Here is a 19,714-nt window from a genome sequence, read left to right as displayed (position 1 = left end):
ACAGCAAGGATAGGGTGCTTAGAGTGGAGTAAGTGATAAAAAGCAGATATTGGAGACATTTGGAGGAAGGGGGAAGATTATGTAGAAGCTTGTACATTATTGAACTAAGGTAATAATAGAGATCATGGGAAGTGAATATATTTTGAAGGCACAGCAATCAAGACAATTTTGTGAAAGATTTGATGATGGATGTGAGAGAAAGAGAAGAGAGAATAACAAATCTAAAATTCTGGCTCAAGTAAATAAAAGAATGGAAGTAATCAAATCACATGATTTGGTGGAAAAGATCAAAAGTTTGGACATATTAAGCTGGAGATATCTACTACATTTCCAAGTGAAGATGTCAAGTGAGCGGTAAACAATAAGAATTTAAAGAAAAGATAAGTAGATTTGACTGGAGATATACATTTGGGAGTTTTAGCATATAGGTATGCTAAAACTTTAAAGGCAAGGGACTTTAAATAGACAGGAGATCACTAGGAGAAGGAATATAGATAGAGAAAAGATTCAAGAATAGAGTCCAGAGCATGCTAACATGAATCAATAATACTTTGTGAATGGATATAAGATAAAAAAGGGCAATAATTAACACACCTTAACTTTTTAAATTAGTCTATTAGGAAGACAAGAGTATTCTACCGGCCAGGTGTGGTGGCTCATGCCTGTAATCTCAGCACTTTGTGAGGCTGAGGCGGGACAATCACTTGAGGTCAGGAGGTGAAAACTCATCTCTACTAAAAATACAAACATTAGCTGGGAATGGTGGCACAACTACTTGGGAGGCTGAGGCAGAGCAAGACTCTGTCTCGAAAAAACAAAAAAGTGTACTACTAAGATGAGAGTAAGAGTTTATTGAGGTTGACTAGTTTGGAGAAGGGGAAATGAGAGTAGTTTCAGTCGCATAGGCCAAATATTAAATATGTGGAAAAGAATCTTGAGAAAAATGTTAGGGCTGTTGATAAACATTTGAAAGTCATTTATAAAAAGATCTTCATTGTAACTCAAGGAAAAATTACATATATAGATAGAAAAGAAGTCTAATTACTGAGTTTAAGAGATACTATTGAGAAAAAAAAAGTCTGATTAGTGAGTTTAAAAGATACTATTAAGAAAAAAAGTCTGATTATTGAGTTTAAGAGATACTATTGAGAAAAAGCAGGGCTTCTGGAAAAAAAAAAAAAAAGGTTAGGAACAACCATTCAGAAGTCCATTTATTCAAGTTGTGAAGTACATCAACAGGTTAAAAGGGATGATTTATAACCATTCTTATCCCATTGCTCAGTATACTATCTGGGGCAAAATCCCTGCCTAGAATTGCTTACTTGAGAAAAATTTCCATATCAAAGTTTCAACTTACTTTAAAGAACATTAACAATGCAAATGTCAAAGTTAACTCTGACTTAATGACTTGGTATTAGAATAAGCCAAATAAAGAACACATGGAGTAACTTCTAGTTTCTGTTTCTGCATGTAATGTTATCACTCTGTCCTAACCACAAATAAAAAGCTGAACAGACTGGAAAAGCAACAAATTTTCTTGGATCTGTAAAAGAGTGATGACACAGGGCAAACAACTGCCCCGAAGATTGAAGAGACAGACAGGTGAAAACAGGGAGTTACAGCTTATGGAGAAAATACTCATGAGTGTAAAGCAGTGTGGGAACCACTGTCAAAGTAGAAAAACTTCACCATCAATTGACAAATTGCTAGAGGATCAGTAAGAACAAGTCTGAGAGATAAAAACTCCAGGGAAGCCAAGTCATTGAGGTCTCCTACAATATTGTGAGACTTACTTCCAGGAGTTCCACCAGGTTCCCACAGTAAATAGTGAAGAAAAATCTCCTCATGTTTTGGGAGGGAAAGGGAAACAGGAACCATTTTGAAATACTCCAGAATGCTCTGCATTTCTTAACAAGACTTTCCCTCAGAGAAAACTAATTAACCAAAGCTTAACCAACAGAATCATATAAAATGCTCAGTTAAAAAAGAAACAAAGCACTTGAAAAAGACTAGAAGACAAAAATAAACACAAAGAATAAGGGTAACAAAAATAGCACATATTAATCCAACTATATCAATAATCATTTTGAATGTCACTCATCAAAATGCACTAACTAAAAGAGATTGTCAGAGTGGATTAAAAAAATGAGACTCAACTATGTAAGAAACTTTGAATGTAAACAATCATATAAATTAAAAGTAAATGGATGAGGAAAAATGCACTATGGTAACGCTAATCAAAAGAAGGCAGGAGTAGGTTGGGCACAGTGGCTAACCACATCTGTAATCCCAGAACTTTGGGAGGTTGAGGCAGTCAAATCACCTCAGGACAGGAGTTCAAGACCAGCCTGGCCAACATAGTGAAACCCCATCTCTACTAAAAATTAAAAAATTAGCCAGGTATGGTGGCAAGTGCCTGTAGTCCCAGAAACTCAGGAGGCTGAGGTGGGAGAAGCCCGAGGTGGGAGAAGCCCTTGAGCCTGGGATGCAGAGGTTGCAGTGAGCAGAGATTGCAACACTGCATCCCAGCTCCCTGTCTCAAAAAACGAAACAAACAAAACCAAAAAAACAAGAACAGATCAAGCAGGCAGAAAATCGGTAAGAAGATAAATGAACTCAAAAACATCATCAACTGGATATAATCAATATTTATAGATTACTTCATCAAAAATTAGCAGCATATACATTCTTCTCAAGTTCACCTGGAACATTCCCCCAAATACAGCATATTGTGGGTCATAAAACACACTTTAGCAAATTAATTTTTAAAAACCCAGAAATCATACAATGCTGCTCTGAGACCACAATGAAATTAAATTAGAAAGCAGTAACAGAAAGATAACTGCAAAATCCCCGAATATGTGCAATTTAAACAATATACTATGAAATAACATATGGGTCAAAAAAGAAATCTCAAGAGAAATGAAAAATACTTTTAAATAAATAAAATGGAAAGCAATTTATCAAAATTTGTGGGATGCAGTAAAAGTAGTACTTAGAAGAAAATGTATAGTACTGAATGTATGCATTAAAAAAAAAATACCTAAAATCAGTAATGTAAATTTCTACCTCAGGAATCTAGAAGAAGAGCAAATTAAACACAAAGCAAGCAGATGGAAAATAAATAGTAGAATTAGAGTCAATAAAATTGAAGACCAAAAATCAATAGAGAAAATCAACAAAACCAAAAGCTGGTTCTTCAAAAAGATTCATAGAATCCATTAGCCTCTAGCCAGGCTAATTAAGAAAAAGAGTGTATAAAAAATACCAATATCAGAAATGAAAAAGGGGACATCCCTACACATCTCACGAACATTAAAAGGATAATAAAGGAATAGTAAGAAAACTTAATGCCACAAATTTGATAATATAGATGAAACTGGACCATTCCTTAAAAGACACAATTATCTCAAACTCACACAAGAATAGACAACCTGAACAGGCCTACATCTATTAAACAAATAAAATCAATAATTAATATCCTTCTAAAATGGAAAGCAACAAATCCAGATGGGTTCACTGATGAATTCTGCCAAATATTTAAGAAAGAAATTATTCCATTCTTTATAATTTCTTTCAGAGAACATGACCAGAGAGAATACTCCTTAAGTCATTTTATAAGGCCAGTATTACCTCAATATCAAAACCAGACAAAGACATAGCAAGAAAAGAACATATCTCTCATGAACATCAATGCAAAAATTCTCAATGTAATGTCAGCACACTGAATTGAACAATGTATAAAAAGAATTAAACACAATGATCAAGTAGGATTAATCTTGGATATGCCAAGCTGGTTCACATTCAAAAATCAATTAATGTAATCCACCACATCAACAGTCTATGAAAGAAAATCACATGACTATATCAATAGAGGTAGAAAAGACAATTTGACAAAATCTAACATTCTGAATTTACTAAAAACTCTCAGTACACTAGGAATATAGAGAAATTTCCTCAAATTGATGTAGAAGACCTACAAAATATGATACTAACCTACAGCTAACATCATATTTAGCAGAAAAAAAAACTCAAAACTTTCCCTCTGAGATCAGAAACAAGGCAAGGATGTCCACTCTCACCACGTATATTCAACACTGTACTGGAAGTACTTAGATAATTCTGTAACGAAGAAAAGAGAACACGCATATACAGATTAGGGAGGAATAAATAAAATTCCCTTTGTGATGCCATGATTGTCTATGTAAAAACACAAAACAATTGAAACAAACAAAAAACTCCAGGAACTAGTAAGTTATTACAGAAATGTTGTAGAATATAAGGTTAATATTCCAAAGTCAATAACTTTCCTATATATCAGCAATGATAAAGTAAAATTAAAAGTGCAATACCATTTACATTAGAAACTTCCAACAATGAAATCTTAGGTATAATCAAACAAAATATGTGTGAGATCTATATCAGAAAAACAAAAAAACACTGATGAATGAAATAAAAAAGAACTAAATAAATGAAGAGATATTCCATATATAGGAATACTCAATATTGTCAAGATGTCCAATCTTCCCAACTTGATCTACAGATTCAAAGCAATCTCAATCAAAATCTCAGCATATTATTTTGTGGAAACTGAAACCAGATTCCAGAGTAAATATAAAGAATCAAAAGACAGAAGATTCAACACAGTGTTGAAGGAGAAGAACGAAGTTAAAGAATTGACAATATCTGTCTTACTTACTATGAAACTACAGTAATTAAAACACTGTGGTGCTGACTGATCAATGAATAGGGAAATAAATCAATGGAACATATGAACAGCCTAGAAATAAACTGATATAAATATATGGAACTGATCTCTTGAAACAAAAAAGCAAAGGCAATACAGTGATGGTCTTTTCAACAAATGGTGCTGGAACAACTGAATGTTCACATGCAAAAAAGGGATTCTAGGCACAGATATCACACTCTTCAAAAATTTAACTCAAAATCCATCATATATGTAAATATAAAATGCAAAATAATAAAACTCTTAGAAGGTAACATAGGAGAAAACATAGATAACCTTGGGTACAGTGATAAATTTTTAGATACAGCACAAAAGGCATGATTGATGAAAGAAATGATTAATAACATGAATTTCACTGAAATTAAAATGGTCTGCTCTGCAAATGACAATGTCAAGAAAATAAGAGAAACCACAGACTGAGAGAAAATATTTGTAAAAGACACATCATATAAAGGACTATTGTCCAAAATATACAGAGAACCTTAAAACTCAACAATAAGAAAACAAACAACCCAATTTTTAAAAATGTGCCAAAGACCTGAACAGACACCTCACTGAAGAAATTAAACAGACGGGAAACAAAAAGACAAAAATATGTTCAACCTCGTATGTCATCAGGGAAATGCAAATAAAAACAACAATGAGATACCACTATACACCTACTGGAATGGTCAATATTCAGAACACTGACAACATCAAATTCTGGCAAGATGCGGAACAACAGGAGCTCTCATTCAACAGGAACTTTCATTCATTGCTGGTGAAAATGCAAAATGGTACAGACATTTTGACCGTTTCTTACAAATCTATACTCTTACCATACAATCCAGCAATTGTGCTGGTTGGCATTTGCCCAAAGGAGTTGAAAACATGTCCACACAAAAAACCTGCACACAGATGTTTATAGCAGCTTTATTCATAATTGCCAAAACTTGGAAGCAACCAAGATGTCCTTCAGTAGGTGAATCGATAAACAAACTGTAGTACATCCAGACAATAGAATATTATTCAGCACTAAAGGGAAATGAGCTATCAAACCATGAAAACAAAAAGAAGAACCTTAAAAGCATATTACTAAGTGAAAGATGCCTGTCTAAAAGACTACAAACTATATGATTCCAATTATGTGAAATTCTGGAAAAGGCAAAACAATGGAGATGATAAAAAGATAAATAATTGCCAGTGGTTAGGAAAAAGGGAAAGGTGAATTTTTAGGGCAGTGAAAATATTCTGTATGGTACTGTAATAATGAATATAAGTCATTATCGATTTTCCTGAACCCAAGGAATGTTTGACACCAAGAGTGAGTGAGCCCTAATGAAAACTATGGACCATGGGTGATTATGTATCAAAGTAGGTTCATCAGTTGTAACAAACATACCAGTTTGGTGGAGAAGGTTGATAATAGGAAAGGTTGTCAATGTGTGGGTGTAGGAAGACATATGGGAAATCTGTATACCTTTCTCTCAATTTTGCTATAAACCTAATGCTCTAAAATTAAGAAAAAAACAGAGGGAAAATATTACTTCTGGCAAAGTTATTAATATTCAAGACATCTGGCTTGCAAGCTTAGAAAAACTGAGTAAGTTAGTGGGAACAGTTTCTACTTAAGAACAGTTTGATGGCTCAGGTTTAAAAGGGTTACGAATGATTGTAACTGATACTCTGAATTTGACCTTATTCAATGTGTAATTGGAAAGAAATCTCAGCATATAAGCAACAAAATATCAATAGATTTTGCTGGTTTATTGACTCATACTATGTGTTTAAATATTATTAAGAGAGGTGGGGGTATGTATTTTGTATATGTGTACATTGCAATTCACATGTGAATTACCTTATCCAGAAAATATATTATTTGCTTTATCTGGGGGTCCTTACATTATTTGATAAACTATTGATTAAAGCATTTATTCTCTATTAAAATGAGTTTTAGTATTGGAACTGTAAAATGAAAAGGCCACAAAGAAGAAATGTAAGAAAAATATTTAACAGAACTAATACATGTTTAAATCTTGGTTATCATAAGTATTATGTAAATGTAATTTCTACAGCATTTAGTAAAGTGACCAGTTACAAAAAAAATGACATATATCATAATACCAGGAACTACAATACCATCATCCTAATTTTAGAGTACTAAAAGTATTGTTAAAGTTTAGTAAATTCAAAATTTAGCTGGGCATGGTAGTGTGCACCTGTAGTCCCCGGTACCGGGGAGGCTGAGGTCAGAGGGTCACATGAGTCTGGGGAAGTTGAGGATCCAGTGATCTGTGATTGCACTACTGCACTCCAGCCTGGGAGATAGATTGAGACATTGTCTCAAAAATAAATAAATAAATAAATAAATAATGAAGTATAGTATATCATAAAAAAATCTATGTCTGAAAACCACATTGGATTTCAAAATAGCAAAATGTAGTATATTTCATGGCAGTCTTTTCAGTGTCTTATTAAATGATTCACCAGACAGTTTCTGACTGGCAAAATAATAGTAACAATAACGCCAAATCAGAAAAGAATGTGTTTTTCATGAAGAAGAAATATAATGACTCCAGAGTAAGCACTTGGAGTTGGGTAGGATTTCTAAACACTATTCTGTAGTACCAAAAAATTATTCCAGAGAGTATTAACCCAAATAATGAAAGAATATACAATTTTTTCAAAAGCTACGACTCCTTTGATTGAAGGGAAAAGCTTAAAAATAATCACATTAAGGCCGGGTGCGGTGGCTCAAGCCTGTAATCCCAGCACTTTGGGAGGCCGAGGCGGGTGGATCACGAGGTCAAGAGATCGAGACCATCCTGGTCAACATGGTGAAACCCCGTCTCTACTAAAAATACAAAAAATCAGCTGGGCATGGTGGCGTGTGCCTGTAATCCCAGCTACTCAGGAGGCTGAGGCAGGAGAATTGCCTGAACCCAGGAGGCGGAGGTTGCGGTGAGCCGAGATCGCGCCATTGCACTCCAGCCTGGGTAACAAGAGCGAAACTCCGTCTCAAAAAAAAAAAAAAAAAAAAAAAATCACATTAAATAAACAATTTTTTTCATCTTGAAAGTAGAAAATGAAAGGATAGAAACATCCAAAAACTGACATCAAGATGAATTATTCTAATGGAAATAATTTGGATGAAGAAAACCTGATGGGCTAGATATTTACAAAAGATAAAAAGTGGAACAGTCACATAACAAAGGAATAGGACACAAATAAAAAAAAATTAACAATCTCCAAGAAAGCGATCATAGGAAATATTTCTTAAAACTACTTTATGAGTTTTAACTTTTATAAACCATAACACATGAAAAATATTTTTGTAGCCTTAGTAAGTTAATATATTGTTCACCCTTAATACAAAAAAAGGGGAAAAGTAGTCAGTGGGTTTTTTTAAAGTGACAAAGTGATACAGGCATGCTAACTGACTCATACGTTAACAAAAATTGACCAATAAAATATTGTGATCAATGACTAATTCAACTGTTGCATGTTTAACATGTATTTTTTGAGAGCAAAATTAGTCATAATTATAAAATCTATTAGGTTATTTAACCTTCAAAAGGAATAGAATACATTTATTTTTAGAATATTAAGGGTATTACATGCAAACATTGTCATGAGAACTTGCAAGAAAATTATATATAATTATCTAAAATACTAAATGATTGGATAAGTTTCTAACTGTAAAATGAGGCAAATAATTTAAAATACAATACTATAATTTCAAAATGTAGCTGTAAATGATACTACATACAAAAACAATTTTAAAGTTTCAAAAATTCCCATTTAAATATTTGACATATTTAGATATGGTAGTTACATAAAAAGGATTTCTTCTTTTTTTTTTTTTACCATAATTAGTACAGTATAAAGAAGTCTGAATTTTGCAATAACTCCCCTAATTTATTGTAAAATCCTTATTATTGTCTTAAAATAGAAAATTTAGTAACATCTACTTATCTGGTACCTTTCAAGACTATTCAACCTAATTGTACAGGTGTTCCAGGAATTGATATTACTCAGGAGTGTAAGTTGTCATAAGTTGCCATAGGCTGTTTTGAAGGGTGAGAAGGCAAGCTTTCTTATTTCTCTTTTATTTATTTATTTTTATAGTAAAAAATGATAAATTACACTCTTTTTAATACCATAAAATAATTATAAAATTCTTACCTGATACTACACCAATTCCATCATCACAATCATAGTCAGAGACTTCACTATCACTTATTCTCTTTGACCCTATGAAGTAAACAATGGCAATAATTAAAATGCTGATTATTTATAGAAGCGAATCCCTCACACACCTGAAAAACAAATGAAAGAATTCTGAATGAATCAGTTAATAACAAAAATATCTACAGAAGAAAAGTCATTACGAGCTCATCATCACTTATTTCCATACACATTTCATGATGTGAGGATATGGGTGATGAAGAGTTAACAATTTGTACAATTATTATTCTGTAAAGGTATACGATAAAGTTCCTAAATGGTTTAAAGATTAAAATAACATTAAATGCTAAATAATGTGGTTAAGTTATCCAATACTGATTGATAAAATCTACTAGAAAATAGATAAGTTAATTTTAGATGCTTACAAAGACCAGATAAATTTCAAAACACAATGCATTATATTCCAATGTATTAATGCATCTTTTTGAATATGTATGAGTAATACATTGAATATAGTCAGTTCCTTACTTCTCATGTTCATGGAAAGAAAGCATAATTCAGAGAAGTACACTCAAGACATCTTAAATATCCTTTTAAAAAACTAGCTAAAAGCTATTTATTGCTTTGAGAAAACAATAGGAAAAAAGTCATCTACAATACTATTATGTCTAAATTGTGTACTTTGGTATGTTTTCCAAGAAATAGCCCAGGAAAGGCACTCATAGTTATTACAATTCAATAGCACCATGTTTGTGTTTTTCCTCACAAAACAATTCCACAGCAAAATTTTTAAATGGGAGTCTTATTATGGCAAAAATAGCATCAAATTAAATCAACCAGAGCTTTGAGAGCTAAAGCAGATTATGACTACACACTTAAATATGAAATTATTGCACATAAAACCAAATATGTTGTTATTTGTTTTTAAGTATCTTTCACCTTCTTGTGTTTCAGGAACAGATACATCCTACACAATATAATTCTTTATTAAAGCATTTTTCCTTCCTTGGTATCAGAAAACATCTAAGGAATGAAGACACTTGCTATTTCAAAAAGATATTGTCTATCTTCTTCCAGTATACATTATTCTTTCCACAGAACTCAGTTTTATCAGAAAATAAGTTATTTTGTGTATGGTTTATAAAACACTGAGAACTCACATTGCATAAGCTGTCTAAGGCAGAGATCATTAAAATGTCCCAGAATTATCCACCAATATTTGCAACATACTAAGCACCTGATAAGTTTTTCCATTTGTTTGTTTTAAGCCCTGCACTTTGCCAGCAGAGAAAGTTTCTATTACCAGAAACTGAAGTTCTCATTTTCTCCTCATAATGGTGAGGAAGAACACAGCTACCTGTTTTTATCATGTTTCCCTACTATTATTTTCATTCCAAATGCTGATGTTCATAAAGCTTTAGACATAATCAAATCTGAATCTTTTACAGCCCCAATAGATATGCATAGAATAAAAGCCTAACATAGACAGATGAGAGGATTACAGAAAGAGTTTAACGTAGTTTAGAAAAAATTTTATTGTGTTTATTTTTACTATTTTGTGACTTGTGGGGCAACTACTGAATCTGCAAGAATAGAAGACAAATTGTCTAACAGATATTAAAACTACGATTATCTGACAACACTGCAACAGACTGGGCACAAAAGGATTTATAGAATTCAGACATACATTCTAAAGGGACTTAGGACAGAAGGCATATCACAGGGATGGGCTATTGAGGTGAGACTTAAGGAGAATTGCACCCAGCTTGTCTGTCAATGGGCAAGGATAGGGTAATGATTAGTTTACTATGCCAGGTGCACTCCAGAACAGAAGGATTACAAGTTTTTGATATTTGTAAAAAATCAGATCAAAAATGACACCAGTAAAATATGTTTATTTTATCAGCCTTTGTAAGCTGTACCATGTGGGGGTTCATAGGTGAAGTGGCATATTTAGTTTATAAATGCTGTTTCCTTCAAAATTTTACTGATTCCTTTCTAAATTGAGATTGTGTCTGTTTTATATTAACCCTATATAAGTTAAATATATTGCAATTCAGTTCCCTCTAATTGTCTTGTCTTCTGACATTCTGATGAAAACAAGTTATAAGTGTCAATATTTTCTTTTAAAATTAATGGGCCTTTTTGTTGTTGTCGTTGTTGTTGTTGAGCCTGAGTTTAGCTTTTGTTGCCCAGGTTGGAGTGCAATGGAGCTATCTTGGCTCACAGCAACCTCTACCTCCCAAGTTCAAGTGATCTCCTGCCTCAGCCTCCCAAATAGCTGGGATTACGCACTCGACACTATCCCCAGCTAATTTTGTATTTTTAGTAGAAACAGGGTTTCACCATGTTGGTCAAACTGGTCTTGAACTCCTGACCACAAATGATCCACCTACCTTGGCCTCCCAAAGTGCTGGGATTACAAGCATGAGCCACCACCCTTGGCCAAAATTAGTGTATTTAGTGTCGAACTCCCGACCTTAAGTGATCCACCTGCCTCTGCTTGGCCTCCCAAAGTGGTAAGATCAGAGATGTGAGCCACCACATCCTGCCAAAAATTAGTGTTTTTCATGTCCTGTCAGTATATCTTGATTTATGAGCAAAGACAGAATCTCCCACATTTTCTTTTGAAAATTTAAAAATTTTGCTTTAGGTCGGGCACGGTGGCTCAAGCCTGTAATCCCAGCACTTTGGGAGGCCGAGGCAGGTGGATCAAGAGGTCAAGAGATCGAGACCATCCTGGTCAGCATGGTGAAACCCTGCCTCTACTAAAAATACAAAAAAAAAAAAAAAAATTAGCTGGACATGGTGGCCCGTGCATGTAATCCCAGCCACTCAGGAGTCTGAGGCAGGAGAACTGCCTGAACCCAGGAGGCGGAGGTTGCAGTGAGCCGAGATTGCGCCATTGCACTCCAGCCTGGGTAATGAGCGAAACTCCGTCTCATATATGTATATATATATATATATATATATATATACATATGTATTTTTGCTTTTTGCACTTACATCCTCATTTACATTAAACTGAGGTGGTGTATAGTGTGAGATATAAATGCACTTTCACCTTTCCCATATGGATAACCCATATCTCAGTATCATTTATTTAATATTTCTGCCTTTCCCAAATGATCTGTGATGTCACCTCTGTCATCAATAAATACATTCTATCTGCAAGGATCTACTGCAATTCAAATCAAAGTCCCTATAGGATGATCTGTATTCTATTTTTTTCCCCTTGTACAGGGTGTCTATCTACAAATAAGTAACTCACTTGTTTTGTTACTATAATGTTATATATTGAAGAGCAAATACATCCACCTTATTATTATTCGCATCTTGGATCATGTCCCTTTGTTCTTTCATATAAATTTTAGATTCCGGTTATCATCTTCAACAAAAATATCCTATAGGGATTTTGATTTTGAATTGCACTGAGCCAATACATTAATTTAGAAAGAACTGCCATATTTTACAGCATTATTTAGTAGTCATTTACATGGTATTTTCTCCATCTAAGTTTGGTCTTTCTATAAAACTTGTTATTTTGTCTACTTACATTGTCCACATTTGTTGGATATATATTTTCTATCTTATAATTTCAATTTCTATTAGCTATACAGTTAAGAACTATGTTTTCTAAATTAGTTACTCAGACACAAAAATGCAATTTCATTGTAAATGTTAACGAACCACATTGTTAAAGTCTTTTTCTCTTTTTTGCTTCTATTAATGTGATTCTGTTTTAATTTGAATTTTTCCATGTAGATAATCATTATCCCCATTCATTGTGTGTTTCCTTTCTTTTTCCTGCTTTGCTGTGCTAATAACTACAGTGCTGGAAAGAGGAAAATCTTACATTATTTGTAAAATTGTGATTTAAAATACTATTTTTGTAATATTTTCCATTAGATTGTTATCTGCTAAAGTTACACTTTATCATACATTGGGGAAGTTCTCTATATTGTCAGTTTGCAGAGTGAGATTTCATTTTTATTAAATGTGTTTCTGCATCTATTGAATTGATTGTGCAGATTATATAATCTATTTGTATATATAATTTATATATATATTTACTTGTATATTTTGTATATATATTTTGTATATATTTATTTGTATATATTTTATATGTATATTTAATTTATATGTATATATAATTTATATGTATATATAATTTTCCAAATAAGTAAATATATGTATATATGATAAACCATTCTTGCATTTCTGAGTTTAAGTTCAGTAATATTTATTAAGGATTTAAGCATTTTTACCTCTTAACTATTTTTTTAGAGACAAGGTCTTGATGTGTTACCCAGGTTGGGATACAATGGTACAATCATAGCTCACTGTAACCTGAAACTCCGGACTGAAGCAGTCCTCCAGCCTCAGCTTTCTGAGTAGCTAGGACTACAGGTGTATACCACCATGCCTGGCTAATTTTTAAATTTCTTTGCAGAGGTGGGGCTCTTGCTATATTGCCCAGACTGGTCTCAAATTCCTGGCCTCAGTCATCCCACCTTAGCCTACCAAAGCACTGGGATTGAAGGGAATTTTTGCATTTTTATTTATTCATTTTGTCTAACTTTTCAAAGTGTTTGCTATAATTATCACAATTTTATCTATTTGTTTTCTGATGTATCAATTGTTTCCATTTGTATCCTGTAACTTCTTTTTATTCTATTGATAAATTTTACTAAAGGTTTATCTTGCTATTCGTTTCAAGGGGTAAACTTTTGGGCCCCATTATTCTGTCAATTAGAATATTTTATTAATTTTTTTCTTATTTTTATGATTTATTTCCTTCTGCTTTAAATTTATCTCACTATTTTTTCCTAAACTCTTACATTCAATGAGTACATTATAATTTTCTGCCTTTTACTAACATGAGCATTTCCCTGTTAGCACCAAAATTTTATATGTAGTATATTGATTAAAGTTCTATTCTTGGTATACTCTTCTTAGGATTATAAGATATTTACCATATTTCTTAACTCTAAGACACTATCAATTGATTGATGACTAATGATTTCAGAGATGCTAGAGCTTGAAAAAATGCTGATTACAAGTTTCTTTTTAATTTTCAAAAGTACAGGTATAATTTATCTTTCTTTTTCCAACTGTAATAACATAGTATTAGGGGACATTGTGTTAATTTTAAAAATTTGTCAAAAGGAATTATAGAATAGTATATTAATAACTCAAATATTTCACTGTTATAACAGAGGAATGTGAATCCATTAATCGTTAAGTGCAGAGTTCTTCATTTGGCCGTAAGATTAAACTCATTAATTGCATTGCTTGATTCTTTTGTAACTTGCCTAAATTTTTGTTTGCTTGACCTGACAATGATGGAAAGCAAATTATATTGGAATCTCCACAAGTGGTGGTAAATTTAAATTTTCTCTCTAGTGTTACTTTTTGTATATTGCAGTTATTCCATGTAATTCATGCAAGTTGAAAAATACTTCAATAGATTTAGAAAAATAATTTGAAAATGTTTAACACCGAATCATGAAAAATGTCTCCACAAACTAGTAAGAAAAGAATGTTCATAAACTGATCAAGGGTATCTACAAAAGAAAACTACAGCTAACATCACAATTATGAATTACTGAATGTTCCTTAGACAAAGAACATGTAAAGAATGTTCACTTCAAGTACAGTCCTTCTATTCAGCATTATACTGCAAGTCCTAAAAAGAGCAATACAGGCAGGAAAAGAAATAAAAAGTATACAGATTAGAAAGCAAGAAAGAACATGATCATGTAAATAAAAGGTCCTAAGGAAACTACTACACACAATTTATTAAGACTAGTAAGTAAATTTAGCAAGATTGCAGGATAGCCAATATAAAAATAAATCATATTTCCTACAGAATAGCAATATACAAACAGAACATTAATTCCCAAACCATGTCCTTTACAAGAGTTTTCAAAATCAGGAAATACTTAGAAATAAATTTAATATAAAATGTGCAAAATATGTATATGTCAAACTACAAAACACTGCTATATTAGTTTCCTAGGGCTGTTATAACAAGATATCAAACACTGAATACTTAAAACATCAGAAATATATTGTCTCATATCTTTGGAGGATAGAAGTCCAAAATCAAGGTCTTGCAGGGCCATGCACTTTGATGGCTCTGGACAGAATCCTTTCCTGTCTCTCTTTGCTTCTGGTATTTGCCAAGAAACTTTGATGTTCCTTTGCTTGTAGATGTATCACTCTAGTCACATGGACATCTTCTCCCTGTATATCTTAATATTGTTTTCTCTCTGTGCATGTCTGTCTCTGTGTCCAAATTCCTTTTTTTCTAAGGACACCAGTCACACTGGATTAGGGCCCACCCTAATGACCTTGTTTTACCTTGGTTACTTCTGTAAAGATGCTATTTACAAATAAACTCACACCATAAGGTATTGAGGATTAAGATTTCAACATGGGTTTCTGGGGATCACAATTCAACCCAAACAACTGCTAAGAAGTTAAAGAAGACATAAATAAATGGAGACATAAATAATTTTCTGCAAAATCGAAAGCCAGAAATATTAAAATAATATTATCAGGATGCTGAGAGAAAATAAAAGTCATTCTAGGATTTTATATATAGCTAACCTTTCTATTAGGAGTAAAAGAAAAAAAAAAAAAAAAAAACCTAAGAGCCCAAGTGCAGTGGGTCACACCTATAATTCCAGCACTTTGGAAGGCTGAGGCAGGCAGCTGAAGACCAGCCTGACTAACGTGGTGAAACCATTTCTCTACTAAAAATACAAAACGTAGCTGGGCGTGGTGGTGTGCACCTGTAATCCCAGCTACTCAAGATGCTGAGGCACAAGAATCGCTTGAACCCAAGAGGTGGAGGTTCCTGGGAGGGAAGGTTGCTGTGAGCCAAGATCACATAATTGCACTCCAGCGTAGGCGGTAAGAGCAAAACTCTGTCCCCCAACCAAAAAAAAAAACAAAACAAAACAACAACAAAAAAAAAACAAATCAAAGCAAAACAAAAAACCCAAAGAAAATATTTAGAAAAACAAAGCCTCTTTCCAATTCTTCAGTGAAACAGTATCTTTAAAAAGTACTTCAAAAATAAAGAAACTAATCCCAAAATGAAGGGGTAAAATAATCCCAAAATGAAGGGGTAAAATGCAAAAAAAAAAAAAAAAAAAAAAAAAGGTAAAAACTCAGGTAAAGCTAACACATCCTAAAATGACAATTAAAATAATGATTAATCTGGATGCAAAGGTAAAATTCTGTTAGAAATATGTTAGATGATAGGGAAGTAGGTGCTTATCAAATTGCAAAATTTTATACTGTTTGGAAAAAAGGTTCAGATATTAATTAACATTACCTTTTTAGGTATGCATGTTAATATTACAAAAGTAATCACTAAAGCAATAGAAATTAAAAACAAAAAGTGGAGTGCACAAAATAGCAATAACATGTCCCTATTTGTTAGAAAAAAGAAAAAATAATAATTCATATGCATTTGTCCATGTGTGCATAAAATATCTGCAAAAATGCAGAAATTGGTAATAGTGGTTCATTCATGAAAAAAGAACTAGAAGTTTGAGAAAAGAGGATGAGAGACACCACAATTTATGCTTTTAAGTTTATACCACATAAATGCCTTATTTCAAAAATAATAGCAAAATTTTACAAACGTTTCATTTGTAGATAAAAAGAAATATTGCCTATTGGTTGGGGGCATGCTCTAATACCAACTGTGTAGTTCACATTTTTGAGAGATTGTCACTATGATTGTAATTTTGCAATTTTTCCTTTGACTTCCTTCTGGTTTTTAAAATAGGTGTGATAAAAGCAAAGCCTAGGATTTTAGATGCTTCTCTGATCCTGATAAATCGCCTTTTTGAATCTTATACTAGACCTGAGCTAAGCACATCTGGATTCATGACAAAGGACATCAGTTGCAGTTGCTTCTGTAGGTGGCCCACAAAATCAGAGTTAGAGGGGATAAGAGATAAACGCAGGTTCCAGTTTGTCTTCACAGGTTCTAGTTTTCCTTGATTTTCCTTTTTGAGTGCATTTTTCCTAACCAGTCTATCCTTTTGTCCCACAAACAGACTAACACAAACTTTTTCACTAGATCCTCTTTGTGGTCTTTGGCAAGTGACTTTTCTCAGATTCCTCAACCATTGTCTTAGAACCTTCTCAAAAGAATTCCCAGCTTCTCCCACCATTTTGCAAAGTTTAACCTTCATAATAAATATCTTATTTGATAGTACTCCAGCACTAAATGCTTTGGTTTCCTTACTGAGCCTTAAATTATATTTCAGTCCTTAATCCATCTAGAGTTAACTTTTTTGTATATGGTGCAAGAAAAAGCTCAGTTTCTTCTATTTTCTTTTCTTTATGAATAACACTTTTTTCCAGTTCATTTATTCTTTTTTAAACTTTCATTTTAGGTTTGAAGGTACATATGTGAAGGTTTGTTACATAGGTGAACTCATGTCACAAGAGTTTATTGTACAGATTATTTTATCACCCGGGTATTAAGCCCTGTTTCCAACAGTTATCTTTTCTGCTCCTTCCCATCCTCCCACCCTCTACCCTCAAGTAGACCCCAGTGTGTTATTTGTTCGTTGTTCATGAGTTCTCATTATTTAGCCCCCCCAAGTGAGAACATGTATTTGATTTTCTGTTCCCTGCATTAGTTTGCTAAGTATAATGGCCTCTGGTTCCATACATATTCCTGCAAAAGACATGATATCATTCTTTTTTATGGCTTCATAGTATTCTATGGTGTATATGTATCACATTTTCTTTATCCAATCTGTCATTGAGAGGCATTTAGGTTTATTCCATGTCTTTGCTACTGCGAATAGTGCTGCAATGAACATTTACATGCATGTGTCATTATGGTAGAATGATTTATATTTGTCTGATTTGTCTGTGTCATTATGGTAGAATGATTTATATCTGTCCATCAACGTATATGCTCAGTAATGGGATTGGTGGCAATTCCTCAAGGACTGTGTGGCAATTCCTCAAGGACCTAGAAATAGAAATTCCATTTGACCCAGCAAATCCATTACCGGGTATATACCCAAAGAATTATAAATCATTCTATTATAAGGACACATGCACATGTACGTTCACTGTGGCACTGTTTATAATAGCAAAGACTTGGAACCAACCCAAATGCCCATCAATGATAGACTGGACAGGGAAAATGTGGCACATACACACCATGGAATACTATGCAGCCACAAAAAACAATGAGTTTGTGTCCTTTGTAGGGACATGGATGAACCTAGAAACCACCATTCTCAGCAAACTGACGCAGGAACAGAAAATCAAACACCACATGTTCTCACTCATAGATGTGTGTTGAATGATGAAAACACATGGACACAGGGAGGGGAGCATCACACACTGAGGTCTGTGAGGGGATGGACTAGGAGAGGGACAGTGGGGAGTAGGGAGTTGGGGAGGGATAACATGGGGAGAAATGCCAGATTAGGTGATGGGGAGATGGAGGCAGCAAACTACATTGCCACGTGTGTAGCTATGCAACAATCCTGCATGTTCTTTACATGTGCCCCAGAACCTAAAATGCAATTTTATATATATATATATATATATATATATATATATATATATATATATATAAAATTAAAAAATTATACTTAAAAAAACATATTTATAGATTCTTATAAAACTATTGGATTTAGTTTGCTAATATTTTATATAGCCTTTTTAGGGGTCATCTATATATAGGAGTAAAATGAGCCTGTAAGTTTCCCTTCTGGGAATGGCTTTGTAAACTTCTTGTATAAAAGTTATGTTCCCCTTGTAAATGAGCTTGGAAATATTCATATTTCATGTATATTCTGTAAGAGTTTTATTTGATTGGGATAATCAGTTCTTTAAGATTCAGTATAAATAACCTGTAAAAATTGTCTGGGACAAGTGTTTTCTTTGTTAAAACAAGTTTTGCCTCCTCTTTAAACATATTAATAATATCTACAGATACAGGAATGTTTGAGCTTTTTATTTCTTATTGAGTCAGTTTCATAAATATTATTTTTTAAATAATTTGTCCACATGATGTATATTTTCAATGTGTCTGGCATATACCAATACAGTTCTCTTGCCTAAATTGAACTTATTTTATATTATTATTATATATTTTTTTATATATTTTTTTCAAACACAGTCTCTCTCTGCCACCCATGAAGGAGTGCAGTGGCATGATCTCTGCTCATTGCAACCTCCAGCTGCTGGGTTCAAGTGCTTCCCATGGTTCAGCCTCAAAAGTAGCCAGGGATACAGGTACATGCCACCATGCCTAGCTAAGTTTTGTATTTTTAGTAGACATGGGGTTTCATCATGTTGGCCAGGCTGTTCATGAATACTGACCTCAAGTGATTTGCCCACCTCAGCCTTACTTTAGTGTTGGGATTACAGGGTTGAGCCACCATGCCTGGCCTGAACTTACTTGAATATATACTTTATCTGAAGTTACCTCCCCTTTTACACTCATATTATTTATGTCTAATCTCTTCTTTATCATTTCAGTTTTAAGAATTATATCTACTTGGTTATTTTTCTCTTTTGTTAGCTTTGCATTTCATTAATTGGTTTATATTTCTTAAAATTGTATATAAACCTAAATGTAATATATGATATGTAACCATTTTGTCTATCTTATCTCAGTTAGTATAATTATATTGAGTTTCATCCATGTTGTGTTATAGATCAATAGTTCATTCTTTTTTATTGCTGAGTAATATTCCATTATATGGGTATACCAGTGTGCTGATATATTTCCCAGTTGAC

The 19,714-nt window shown here is 33.1% G+C and overlaps 1 protein-coding gene across 45 annotated transcripts in view; it reads right to left on the bottom strand.

The window, feature by feature from the left end:
- The window catches only part of RIMS2 (regulating synaptic membrane exocytosis 2), a 730,833-nt gene that overhangs the window by 270,134 nt on the left and 440,985 nt on the right, over positions 1 to 19,714 (bottom strand). For all 45 annotated transcript variants that reach the window (XM_074387016.1, XM_074387028.1, XM_074387027.1 and 42 more), the window contains one exon: positions 8,912 to 8,980. In XM_074387016.1, the coding sequence (XP_074243117.1) occupies positions 8,912 to 8,980 (69 nt within the window). The remainder of the gene's footprint in view (positions 1 to 8,911; positions 8,981 to 19,714) is intronic.

This window comes from Saimiri boliviensis, chromosome 15 (genome assembly GCF_048565385.1).
Source record: "Saimiri boliviensis isolate mSaiBol1 chromosome 15, mSaiBol1.pri, whole genome shotgun sequence".
Classification (NCBI taxonomy): domain Eukaryota; kingdom Metazoa; phylum Chordata; class Mammalia; order Primates; family Cebidae; genus Saimiri; species Saimiri boliviensis.
This window is presented reverse-complemented; position numbering and strand designations above follow the sequence as displayed.